This window comes from Giraffa tippelskirchi, chromosome 12, assembly GCF_054371585.1.
Source record: "Giraffa tippelskirchi isolate mGirTip1 chromosome 12, T2T-mGirTip1v1.2.pri, whole genome shotgun sequence".
Lineage (NCBI taxonomy): Eukaryota > Metazoa > Chordata > Mammalia > Artiodactyla > Giraffidae > Giraffa > Giraffa tippelskirchi.
The window spans coordinates 140,948,010-140,961,901 of record NC_137286.1 but is presented as its reverse complement, the minus strand read 5'-3'; the positions used below and the strand labels follow the sequence as shown (position 1 = coordinate 140,961,901).

Genomic DNA, 13,892 nt, shown 5'->3' with positions numbered 1-13,892 from the left:
ACAACACATAATATCTCTGTTAGACTGTTTTGTTGTCTAGTCCCTGAGTTGTGTCCAACTCTTTGAGACCCCATGGACTGCAGCCCACTAGGCTCCTCTGTCCATGTGATTTCCCAAGCAAGAAGACTGGAGTGGGTTGCCATTTCCTTCTCCGAGGGATCTTCCTGATCCAGGGATCAAACCTGTGTCTCCTGCATTGGCAGGTGAATTATCTGCTGCTGAGCCACCAGAGAAGTCCTTTTGTTTAGATAGTCTAATGCAAAAGTGAAATATGATTTGCATTTGACTGAAATTAAAGACATTTAAAACATTTTATGGGAATGAGTCACATCATTAACTTTAAATATTTTGCTAATTTCTAAATATCCTAAAATCTAGACCCAGTGTCTGTCATTACAGGGTTAACATACTAGGAAAGAAAATTTTGTTTCTAGGTGAATTTTTCTATCAAAGACTTCATAAGACTTTCCCAGGAATTTCTTTGCTTTTCTAGGTCACTCATTTATTTATTAACTGACTCAATAAATATCAATATTTATCAAGTATTTATGATGTGTCAGTTCTTGCTCTAGGGAGAAGAAGTAGCAGGGAAACAAGACGAATCTCTGCACTAGGAATAGAGATGCAGACATAGAGAACAGACCTGTGGACACAGCAGGGAAAGGAGAGGGTGGGACAAATTGAGAAAGTTGCATTGACATATATACACCTATAGTTGTTGTTGAATCACTAAGTCATCTCCAGCTCCTTGTGACCCCATGGACTGCAGCACGCCAAGCTCTCCTGTCCTTCACTATCTCCCGAAGTTTGCTCAAATTCGTGTCCATTGAGTCAGTGATGTTGTCCAATCATCTCATCCTCTGTCCCCCTCTTCTCCTTTCACCTTCAATCTTTCCCAGCATCAAGGTCTTTTCCAGTGAGTTGGCTCTTCACATCATGTGGCCAAAGTACTGGAGTTTTAGCATCAGTCCCTCCAATGAATATTCAGGACTGATTTCCTTTAGGGTGGACTGGTTGGATCTCCTTGCAGTCCGAGGGACTCTCCAGAGTCTCCTCTAGCACCACAGTTCAAAAGCATCAGTTCTTTGGCACTCAGCCTTCTTTATGGTCCCACTCTCACATCTGCGCATGACTACTGAAAAATCATAGCTTTGACTATTTGGACCATGTGTAAAAGAGACAGCTAGTAGAAAGTTGCTTCATAGCACAGGGAGTTCAGCTCGCTGCTCTGTGATGACCTACAGGGGTAGGATGGGGTGGGTGAGGTGGAGGTTCAAGAGGGAGGGGATGTATACTTATAGCCAATTCACATTGTTATATAGGAAAGAGCAACACCACACCATAAAGCAATCATCCTCCAATTAAACAAATTTAAAAAAAAGAATCCCTGCCCTGCAGAAGCTTACATCCTAGTAAAAGAGACAAACAATCAGTGAGCGAACAAATGTATAATAGTTTCTGGGAATGAGTTTTATCTAGTTTCCATCATCACTGCTATGACAGATTTGCTCTGTATTACAAAGAAGAATAAAATAGTATAAAGAAATCAAAGGTGGAGATTTGGGGGCAGGGAACATTAGAGAGGTGGGTTTCACTGCATTAGCCCAAGGACCCAGAGGAGGTGAAGGAACAAGCCAAGTAACAGCCCAGGGAGACCCGAGGAGGCGGAAGTCTAACCTGTGGGTTAGAGTCAACAACAGCTGGACCATGCCGAGATTACCAGGAGAGAGCCTGAAAGGGCTGATTAAATACTGATCATTAGTGAAGCCCTGATTCAGATATGGGTATTAAGTCTGGATAGCTTGGCTAAGAAGGCAGAGTCTTGAATGTTCAGAGTCAAGGAGAGCATCTGAGAAAGCGAGAGAAGCTTAGCAAGGCTTTGGATGTTTTTGTTTTTGCCTTTTTTTTTTTTTAACCACTTTACCTTTTACTTCTGAAGAGTTTCTAGAGTTTTCAGCACAGTCCATCTGCTGTCTTAGAGTATGCTCTCCTGGTTACGTGTTCCAGGCAACACTGAGGATGCAGGAAGTTGATGGTGAGAACACACGATGTTGCCACTGGCCCATGTGCAGGGTTCTAATTGGCGCAAACATCTGTTGACAGCGTGGTTTTCAGCTCCAGCTCTGATGTGATCCACCATATTGTCAATGTGGAATTATAATAAGATCCAACACATGGCCTTTTAATTTGGAGGTCAGGCCTGTTACATGGAGAGTTGAGAGGCAACACTACTTCAAAGCACTTTCCTTCAGTGAGACTCAGTGGAAAGCAGTGGTCTACGTGAGCATCAAATTAGAACACGCCTTTGAAGAAGTGTGTTTAAAAAAATACACAACAGAAGTCCCTATTTGAGTAGTCTGCATTCCAGAGGCTTATTTCCTCTTCAGAGATTTTTTATTGTATTTTCTACATAGACAGATAACACATGCCCCGTCTTCATAGCAAAAGGTCACTGGGTTCTACAAATGTCTCCCAGTGTCTTTTCCTCCAGAATAAAAGCCATTGAGTTTTATCTGTCACTTATTCCAAATGATAAGGAATACAGAAATTAAGTCCAAGGAACATTTTTCTATACAGTCAATCCAGTTAGTTGACCAATGGTTCCCCATCTTCTGCAGAGTAAAAGCCAGGGTTGGATCCTAATAACCCAGCCTCTGCTGTCCTGCTGGCCTCAACTCTTCCTGTTCTGTCTCCTCCACCAACACCGCATCCTGTCTGTTCCATGTGTGAACGCACAGACCCACCTCTCCCCAAAGTGCACATCTGGGAAGATGTCCGGTGCCCTGCCTCCTCCTCATTTTGGCTCAGATAGCAGCAGCTCCTTACCAGGGTCTGCTATGACCTTCTCGTGCTCTTAATCCCCCTTTGTTTCTTTTCTTTTTAATTTTTTAAGTTGGGGTAAAGTTACTTTACAATGTCGTGTCAGTTTCTGCTGTGCAACAAAGTGAATCAGCTACACAAACACAGAGATCCCCCCTCTTGGACCTCCTTCCCACCCCCACCCCCCGTCCTACCCATCTGGGTCACCACAGACCACTGAGCTCAGCTCCCTGTGCTATACAGCAGCTTCCCACTCTCTGTTTTACACATGGTGGTGTATATATGTCAGTTCCAATCTCCCAATTCATCCCACCCCCACCCCCGTGTCCACCCATCCCTTCTCTACGTCTGCCTGTCTATTCCTGCCCTGGAAATGGGTTCATCTGTACCATTTTTCCAGATCCAATATATATGCGTTAATATACAATATTTGTTTTTCTCTTTAGCACTAAACATTTGCTAATATTCTTACTTATTTTGATTTAATTATTAATCTCTCCCCCCTAAAAACAGTAACCCCATAAGAACAGAGATTGTGTCATTCTGCTCCCCCCCCCCCACTTTGGCCATATCTACAGCACTGCAACAGTGCCTGGCAAACAACAGGTTCTCAATAAATGTTCTTATTAGAAAAATATGCCCTTTTGTGGGGAAAAAAAAAATACCCCTGCTAAGATGACTCTGGCCATTAAAATCTACAAAGTGGGTAGCCATTCCCTTCTCCAAGGGATCTTCCCGACCCAGGGATTGACCCCAGGTCTCCTGCATTGCAGGCCGATTCTTTACCATCTGAGCCACCAGGGAAGCCCATTAAAATCAACAGAGTGATATTCCTTTCCATTTCTTTACAAAAATGATCATCTTTGGGAGGGACCCTCAGAAAACTGTCCCACGTCGATGTGCCCCATTTTATTTTCTTTCTAGCATTCCAACACGGTGAGGTACAGAAATGCACAAAGAGAAGACAGTGAGATAAAGATGATCCAGGAGAAAAAGGAGCAAGCAGAAATGAAAAGGTACAGCGGCATGGGATGGTATCTCGTGGCTCCTGTTTGGGGAGGGCAGACCTGCCCTAGCCTAACTAACCACCCCCCCACAAACTGTGCATTTCCCTGAGCAGGAAGGTGCAGGAAGAGGAGCTGAGAGAGAACCACCCCTACTTCGACAAGCCCCTGTTCATCGTGGGCCGAGAGCACAGGTTCAGGAACTTCTGCCGCGTGGTGGTCCGGGCTCGCTTCAACGTGTAAGTGACTTCATGGCAGCCAGGGGTTTGGCCCCGAGTCAGGCAAACAGCAGGGGTGGGGACTGTCATCTCAGGAAGAAGGATCATGTCGTCCTAATGGGGTCACCAAACAAACTGTGGGCTAATTAATCATGCTGCTCCTCCGGGCTGAGCAGCTGACCAGGTGGAAAACAAACAATGCTTGCACATAGTTAACATTTATACAAAACGCATGGTTATGAAGCACTTCACAGCCACTGTTACTTGTTCCACGGACACCCAAAATGTTTGTATCCGGGTGGTTAGCTCCATATTTTATTTTGGAAGCACTCAAACGAGGGGAGACGGAATGACATGGTGAAGGTCACAGCCCATGTCTTCTTTTAGACTTGTCATGTCTTGGTGGTCAAAATTCCTTCATTCTAGAGTAATAGAGATTCTATTCATGACAAAATAGAGATCAAGTTGACTAGTGCTTCCATCACCGACTGTTACAAGAAGAAAACCCACTGGCAAGGGTCCCCAAACCTCCCTTTGTGGAAGAAGTCGTGTAAGAGGCTGTCAAGGTGGTCAGCCCACAGGACAGTGCATTTGGGACAAGCTAGGCCAAGTTTAGCAAGCAGCCAATGGAGGAAGTGAGATTCTTGTCATGTGTAACTTTAAGTAAACATCCAGAGGACATTATGGATCCTGGAAAAAGTGTGAAAAAAAATTTTTTTAATGCAGATCTTTTTAAAGATCTTGAACTTGTTACATTACTTCTGTTTTCTGTTTTGGTGTTTTGAGCATAAGGGACATGGGATCTTAACTCCTGGACCAGGGATGGAACCTGCACCCCCACATTGGAAGGCGAAGTGTTAACCACTAGACCACCAGGGAAGTCTGAGAAAGTGTGAAAGCTTTCCATTCGTAGCTGGACCTTCCTTGATGCCATTATTAGTAGCATATTGGATTGAATTGTGTCACCCTTGTCCTAAGAAATTCAAATGTTGAAGCCCTCAGCCCCGCCCCTCAGAATGTGACCTTCCTTGGAGAGAAGGACTTTACAGAGATAATTAGATTAAAATGAGGTCATTCAGGTGGCCTTCATCCAATAAGACTGGCATCCTTATAAGATGAGGAAATTGGGACACAGATTGCTCTAGAGGAGAACAACGTGAAGACACAGGGAGGGGACAGCCATCTTCAGGCCAAGGAGAGAGGCTGGAGCAGCTTCCTCCCTCACAGCCTCTGGAGGAACCAACCCTCCAATACCTTCAACCCAGGTGTCCACCTCCAGAACTGAGAAGTTTCTGCTGTCTAAGCCACTCAGCCTGTGCTGCTTTGTCCCAGCAGCCCTAGGAAACTAATGAAGGGCTTCCCTGGTGGCTCAGTGGTAAAGAATCACCTGCAGTGCAGGAGATCTGCATTCAATCCTTGAGGCGGGAAGATCTCCTGAAGGAGGGCTTGGCAACCCACTCCAGTATTCTCGCCTGAAGAATCCCATGGACAGAGGAGCCTGGCGGGCTGCAGTCCATGGAGTCGCAAAAGAGTTGGACATGACTGAGTGACTGAACAACAATAGGAAGCTAAGCCCCTCAGAGCTGGACGAGACCTCAGGAGCCATTGCCCTCAGAGCTGGACGAGACCTCAGGAGCCATTGCCCTCAGAGCTGGACGAGACCTCAGGAGCCATTGCCCTCAGAGCTGGACGAGACCTCAGGAGCCACTGGGGCTCATTTGTGCCCCCTCCCAACAGAGGAGGGCATGTAGCTGAGGGTGAGGGCTTTGCCCAGGACCATCAGCTATGCCATGACCTTCTCTGACTGCCGGTCTATGTTCTTCCCGCTATTCTAGCAAGACCTTCACAGTTAAAAGCACCTTGGTAGTAATGATTGAAAACCCTGAGTTTTCACTAAGTAGAAAGTAACTGACGGTGTAGGGTTGATTTGATCTGTTCCTAAAGTGGGTTTTTCATCTGAAATTATCCCATTGGCTGCTTCCATGTTTACGTCTAGTTGGGAATTCTCCACTTTGTGTCCTGTGCTCTAATTCTCTTACGTCAGCAACGCACCTCCAGTGGCCCCGGAAAGATTTTACTCTACCTTAAACATACACACACAAAGAGGGTGAGGAGTTTCACCAAAGACTGCTCATGGGCTTCCTGGAAGTAAAAGTTATAAATCCACACCCCCAAGAAATTCTATATAAATTACTCAGCAAGGTCACAGTGAAATACAGAGTGAAGAGTTCTACTTAATTCATGGATGGTTAATTAAATAATTATGAGGAACATCCTTGAACTGCTAAGGCAAAGACTTTGAATGCTTTTAAATGGAGGTCAAAATTTAATTTTGTAATATCCTAGTCAGAAATTGTTGAATGGAGTCATGAATCCTAAAATCAAGCATTCTGAAAAGCGTAAACTTGAGTTGGACCATAAAGAAGATTTGACCATAAAGCATCTTCGATGCTGAGCACCGAAGATTTGAGGCCTTCAAAACGTGGTGCTAGAGAAAATTCTTGAGAGTCCCTTGGACAGCAAGGAGATCAAGCCATCAATCCTAAAGGAAATCAACCCTGAATATTCATTGGAAGGACTGATGCTGAAGCTGAAGCTCCAATACTTTGGCCACCTGATATGAAGAGCTGACTCATTGCAAAAGACCCTGATGCTGGGAAAGATTGAAGGCAAAAGGAGAAGGGTCAACAGAGGATGAGATGGTTGGATGGCATCACCAACTCCATGGGCATGAGTTTGAGCACACTCCGGGAGATAGTGCAGGACAGGGAAGCCTGGTGTGCTGCTGTCCATGAGGTTGCAAAGAGTCGGACACAACTTAGCGACTGAACAGCAAACCATCCACTGAAACTCTGCTGATTTTTCTTCCATCTAGTGTTCTCTGCCTTCCAAAGTCACATACAGTTAACATATATGTAAGAGACACTTTGTAGAGAATTTGAAAGAGAGTTTAGGTAGATGAGATGTTTGTGCATACTACGAGCCAAGTTGTAACACACATGCTATTGGCAAAATTTCTGTGTTTGTTCTCTCTTACAGATCTAAAACAGATCCGGTCACAGGAGCTGTGAAAAATACAAAGTACCATCAACTTTAGTAAGCATTACAAACTCTGTTTTCTATGCACATTTGAAGTTCCACAAACTGCATAAACATTTAAAATTTTATTTATTTTGTTTCTATAGATTCATTTTAAAAATGCCAGTCAACATTTCTAGACTCACAGAAGCATCGTCTCTGACTTTTAGCAACTTTTCTCAGAGGATTTGCATTTCTCACTTTTGTTTGGTCTTCGGCAGTGACTTGCTGGGCTTGGTGACTTACCTGGACTGGGTCATGATCATCGTAACCATCTGCTCCTGCATCTCCATGATGTTCGAATCCCCATTTCGAAGAGTGATGCACACACCTACTTTGCAGGTACTGCTGCCGTATCTCACCTCTCGGCTCAGCGGAGAGATGCTGACCTGCGATTTTTGCATTCGTGGTGACCAGACTGCCTTCTGCCCATTTCAGATTGCCGAGTATGTGTTTGTGATATTCATGAGCATTGAGCTTAATCTGAAGATTATGGCAGATGGCCTATTTTTCACCCCAACCGCTGTCATCAGGGACTTTGGTGGCGTAATGGACATATTTATATATCTTGTAAGTCTTCAGTTAGTTCCTAAATACAACATGGAATGATTTTGTCAAATTGCCTGCATTTCTTGGGACAAGAGTAAGATACGTGAGTCACAGAGGTTCAGCTGCCGTAACTGAGTTCTTAAGTAGAGTCATAGTCTATTATAGGCAAATAAACGGCATGCATGTAAAATCTAAATGAAAAGCACTAAAAATATTCATAGATATGGTTCAGATACATCAGCTACATTCATGTATGCATAAGACATGCTTTAATGATGTCTAAGATATCAAATCTAGTTTGCGCACTACAATTCTTATGGCACCTATGCTAAAAAAAAAAAAAACAAAACTACATCATATAATTGATCAATGAGTCACTTATCACTGAAAACAAATAGAGTATGGTTGGACCACTCTTCCAATTCCAACACCAGGAATAAAATAAAATACCAGGCCAGAGAGGGTAACCATTCAACTGTCTGTTTAAACTAAATGGGGGGTGGGGCGGGAAATTCCCTGGCAGTCCAGTTGCCTAAGACTCAGCACTTCCACTGCAGGGGGCATGGGTTCGATCCCTGGTCAGGGAACTAAGATTCCCCCATGCCGTGCAGTGGGGCCCTTTCCCAAAAAAACTAAATGGGAAAACCATAGTAGAGGACTCAAAGAAATTTCTATCTTCCTGTTCGTCCGAGAAGGCATGAAATCAATGTCTTTTCCAACACAGCAAACAAAATTATGACTGTTAGCATGTAGCATGTTTAGATCATTAACAAAATAGTAAGTATTCAGTCAAGTGTGAGGTTTAGTATCCTTGAGCAAAGGAATTTCTACCCTGCTAACCTCTATAGAGCCTCTGGTGTATATGTCAAAAGAAGGAGCAAGATGTACCTGTGTCCCCACACCCACGGTGTGGGGACCCCTATTTCATTCCTACAAACACCTGATGACTTCTTTGGGGGCTGCTCACAGGTCTGGATCGAGTCCATAGAGCTGAGTTACATGTCTTAATACATCCAGTGAATGCTTGTCCTACATGACACATGAAATCTCTGCTAAAGGAAACTTGTGGCCAGTTAGCTCACAGTAAATGTAAATAGTAGAGGATAAATTGCATAAATTCTGGAGGTTTATTTTTTCCCTCCAGGTGAGCTTGATATTTCTTTGTTGGATGCCCCAAAACGTGCCTGCAGAGTCTGGAGCTCAGCTCTTACTCGTTCTCCGCTGCCTGCGACCACTGCGCATATTCAAGCTGGTGCCTCAGATGAGGAAGGTTGTTCGAGAACTTTTCAGTGGCTTTAAGGAAATTTTTCTGGTATGTTACAGTCACCCTTTGCTCCTGGTCGCATAGTCTAGCTCTTACTGTAGCAAATGAAGGGATGAAGTGAGTCTTGCTCATCAAGGTTAAGTCTACCATTGTGTTTACTGCCAGAAGATTATAAAGGTACTAGAAAAACACAACACATATTCAAAGACTTTACACCTGGATGCTTCTGGCTTATTAGTGAATTTAATTCAGCCAACATTTATAGTAAATTAAAGGGAAGCTCTCTGGAAAGTACAATGGAAGGAGAATCCAAAGAGCTAGTACTGTTGACACTTCCACTCCTAACTCTTGACCCTAAATTCTACTCTGGGTTTTAGTTGCTAACTCTGGAAATTAAGAAGCAAATTCAACACCATCAACTTCACAAATGATAATCGGAGTTCACAGGTCTGAGCTCATAATCTCACTTTCTGTGTCTGCAAACTCATATAGCACAAAATTTCACCTTGATCTTTGGAGTGTTAACATAAATCAGCTCTTCAAAACTGTAACATGCAGGTGTGCTTTACTTTAAGTAACCTCAATATACAGTAATGAATACTTAGAAATATGATTGAGGAGAAAATATAATTCTTAATTGAGCAACTAATTGATTTAGGGTCTTCTAAGAGTAGAACCACAGATAAAACAATGAGGAAGAGACTGCTCACAGTCTGTTAAAGAAGAATCTTTGCCTTATAGGGGAGGGAACACAGGATTCTTTTCATTAATGTTGAGTTCTGCGTGTGCATGGAAAACATGAATTGATTTACATAAGCTTGTGTTGTATCTTGCTTGCTAGAAACACACCTATAGTGAGAGAACAGCTATAGTTGCAGTTGATTCTAAGGTATTTTAAAGACAGGCTCTTAATGTTCCTACAGGCACATATTAATAGATGCTAATATTTTTTCAAAAGCTGCATTTAAAATTCAGTTTTGTTTTGTTTTTTGCGCTACAACCATAACACAGTGGCTTTTCCCACAGCTGGAACTGAGGGAAAACAGAATAACACAGTGAATTTTCCTGACAACAAATGTGTATGCATCTTCCAACCCTGATAGAATTTAGAAAACTGGTCTGTTTGAGTCTTGATCCAGAGAATGGCTCTGTGTAATTTTAGTACCTTTAAGAGATATGTTTAGATGATTCAGCCAGCACAGATGAGTGGTGTGTTCAGTATGTTTGCCTCTTTTTTCTGCTGAGACCAAAACAGTCATCCAGCAGAGGGCGCGGCAGCCAACCACCAGATTTGCCGTTCAAGACTGTGTGATCTCACACCCTCTGTGTGCAGGACATGTTTTTCCTTTGTTCTATTCAATAAAATAAAGCAGCGTGTTGATTTCAAAATCAGAAAGGTCCAACTCATATCAAAATACCTTAGCCTGTGTTCTTATGTGAAAGTTATGTGTTTTTATCCTAAAAAATGCCAAACCTGTTGTTAATTTCCTCCTGTTAACGTTACAGTAAGGTTAATTGAATGACCTGTGGGGAAGACATTAAAAGATAACATCCAAAGACCATGAATATTGTCCCACGTTTTCTGAAAAGTCCTGTTCATATCACTGCTCAAACCAAACCTACTGTTTTATAAACGTTTTACGAAGAGATTTGCTATCTCACCCATTTCTTCCAGGTCTCCATTCTCTTGCTGACCTTAATGCTCGTTTTTGCAAGTTTTGGAGTTCAGCTTTTTGCTGGAAAACTGGCCAAGTGCAATGATCCCAACATTATTAGAAGGGTAAGATGTTCTTTCTGTCTCTGGAGATGAAAATCCTGAACATTTACCTTCCCTGGGCAACCATGTGCAGAGGCTGCCACGGGAACAGAACTCGAAGGATACTCTTCCCGTGGACTCCCTTTGCAGCAGTGTGTCTCTTCTGGCGGGTGAAGGTTTATAAGATGAAAATGCATCTCAGATGCGTCCTACTCAATCTGACTCTCAATCCTACTCTCCTCGCCTATTCCAGAGTCCAGCCACTGTTGACGTCTTAGGTGTAGTCACCCCAGATTCCATGTGAAAACTTTCCCTTTAGTTCTTCCCTAACTTAATCCTGCCTCTACAGTGACCTGACATTCATATTAGCAAACAGCACCCCTCCCCCCAATATAAAAGGCAAAGTTTGACTTCCAGGCCCCCTCTTATGACTTATCCATTCCACATTCCTCCATTAGAAAGTCAGGGCCCCGCGGTATCTCTTTGCTTCCCACAGTCTTCCCCCATGAAGACAACTAAGACCCAAGCTTGAATGCTCTTGATTCTACTCTTTTCATTTTTGGCCACGCCACGTGGCTTGTGGAGTCTTAGTTCACCAACCAGGGATTGAACCCAGGCCCCCAGCAGTGGAAGCACTGAGTCTTAACCGCTGGACTGCCAGGGAATTCCTCTACTCTTTTCTTTCTCTTTCCTTGGCTGATGTTCTGAGAGGAGGCTGAAACAGCCTTCATGTGTCAGTAGCTGAACGTAATGAAATGAATGTGTTGCATGTTGAATAATTCAGACAGCTGCTCTCCGGATGACGATGCAAGGTCTCAGGTTTCTTCTGTCCTGTGTCCCCACCCTTTGCCGTCTTCAAAGACTTCTCTGTGTAGCTGGCAGTTAGGAACAGAAAACCATCTCTCTCGGAGGACAATGGGCTGAGCCTGGGCGTAGCGCCTCTGACTTCCCCACTCCCCATGTCCCACTGGAAAAGGTGTAGCCTCCCTGGGCTGAAGGGAACCTGTGGTGTGTAGTTGAGTGGTGTATTCTGTAGACAAGGGGGTAGAGTTTGGTTAATAATTAGCCAATCTCTGCTGCTCGGCCCTCTGTCCCATTCTGTTAGAATCCTGCCCGCTATTACAAGTAGGTTAATGGAGTGAACCCAGTTCTGCTGATGTATAAACTAACAAGAGTATTTCCTCTTCCATCCAGGTAAAATAATACCTAAAGTCCATTAAAATGAATGTTCCCTAAAGTGCTATCAGAGCTGACTGTACTACTTATTTCCATATTTCCAGCAAGTATGGCTATCTAATATAGATATTATATTACTGTGACCATTGTTACATTTTGAGGCTTCTGATTATAAAGCTTACTAGCTCTCAGCCACGAGATTAAAAGACGCTTGCTCCTTGGAAGAAAAGCTATGACAAACCTAAACAGCATCTTAAAAAGCAGAGACATCACTTTGCCGACAAAGGTACATATGGTCAAAGCTATGGTTTTTCCAGTAGTCATGTATGTATGTGAGACCTGGACAATAAAGAAGGCTGAGTGCCGAAGAATTTATGCCTTCAAACTGTGGTGTTGGAGAAGACTCTTGAGAGTCCCTTGGACTGCAAGGACATCAAACCAGTCAATCCTAAAGGAAATCAGTCCTCAATATTCATTGGAAGGACTGATGCTAAAGCTGAAGCTTCAATACATTGGCCACCTGATTTGAAGAGATGACTTATTGAAAAAGACCCTGATGCTAGGAAGGATTGAGGGCAGGAGGAGAAGGGGGCAACAGAGGATGAGATGGTTGGATGGCATCACCTACTCAATGGACATGAGTTTGAGCAAGCTCTGGGAGATGGTGTAGGACAGGGAAGCCTGGCTTGATGCAGTCCATGGGGTTGCAAAGAGTCGGACACAACTTACTGAACAACTGAACAACAATCATAAACCTTAATAGCTCTCAAATTGTTGTAAGATACAGGTAACATCTTTGTCCAGATATGTTATCAGTCATGTTAACAATGAGATTTTCAGGAGGAGGCGTAGCAAAAGAGACAGGCTTAGGTCAGGCAGACCTTATGTTGTTTCACAAGGTTGCTGCTTCTTTTAAATCTGCTCCCCAGAGGTTCCGGGAACTTCAATAAACATGAGAAGACATGCAAGAAACATGGTATAAAGGTCATGGTGTACCAAACAAACTAAACTAAGGCAGTAATAATGAGCTGATGCATTAGTCCACGAGCTCATGTAACGAAAGCAGGGTTATTTTAGGTCCACCCTGAATAGAGGCCAGAAAACTAATAACTGCATTTCAAGATGAAGCCTATAGAAATCTTGGATGACTCAGTAGAGTAATAATGGCCTAAGAGCCTTGTGATTTTACACTACTTATCACCAGCCCAAAGGGCGGTGACTTGTATAGGGGTCAGGGACACACGGTGGACGGACAGACACACAGATACCACGAGGATGTATCCTTTTCCCCAGAACAATGAGGCCTCTGTGGAAAGCTCAGAAGGAAAATCTAAGAAAATGTAGCCTTTACAAAGGCCTTTGAGAGCAAGCAGAATAATTGAAAAGAAATTGGTGTAGTGAGACACGGTCCAGGTCTTTATAACAGAACGAGTTCTTTTCTAGTCCTCACATAAGACGCCAAGGTCGAGTGAGCCATGTGGTTGAAGGGGATATCCAAGTTCTGCCTTGGATCTTCCATTCACTTTTATAAAAGAAGAGACAAACTCAAGGAAAAGAGGAAACTACACACCCCCAACATTTGGATCATACAACTCACATTTAAAGGTCATGAAGCTTGTGTTGTTGATGCCATGTTTCCAGTTGGAATCATATGACATGTGATGTTTGATGGCTGGCTTCTTTCACTGACCATCATATCTTCAGGGTTCATCCATAGTGTAGCATCTATCAGTACTTCATCATTTTTTATGGCTGAGTTATATTCCATTGTGTGGATATACCACATTTGTTTATGTATTTGTTCAGTGATGGACATGTGAATTGTTTCCACCATTGGGCAGCTATAAATAATGCTATTTATGATGATAATGATATAAAGATTCATGTACAAATTTGCATGTGGATATATGTTTCATTTCTCTTGGGTAGATATCTAGGAGAAGGATTTCTGGTTCCTACGGTAGCTCTTGGTTCAATCATTTAAGGACCTACCACACTGTTTTCCAAAGAAGCTGCACCAGTCCCAA

General features: G+C 43.2%; 1 protein-coding gene across 1 annotated transcript in view; it reads left to right on the top strand.

The window, feature by feature from the left end:
• The window catches only part of NALCN (sodium leak channel, non-selective), a 279,073-nt gene that overhangs the window by 227,930 nt on the left and 37,251 nt on the right, over nt 1-13,892 (top strand). The window contains exons 21-27 of the mRNA XM_081546675.1: nt 3,745-3,836; nt 3,941-4,063; nt 7,082-7,138; nt 7,342-7,462; nt 7,559-7,690; nt 8,814-8,981; nt 10,609-10,713. Coding sequence (XP_081402801.1) covers nt 3,745-3,836; nt 3,941-4,063; nt 7,082-7,138; nt 7,342-7,462; nt 7,559-7,690; nt 8,814-8,981; nt 10,609-10,713 — 798 coding nt within the window. The remainder of the gene's footprint in view (nt 1-3,744; nt 3,837-3,940; nt 4,064-7,081; nt 7,139-7,341; nt 7,463-7,558; nt 7,691-8,813; nt 8,982-10,608; nt 10,714-13,892) is intronic.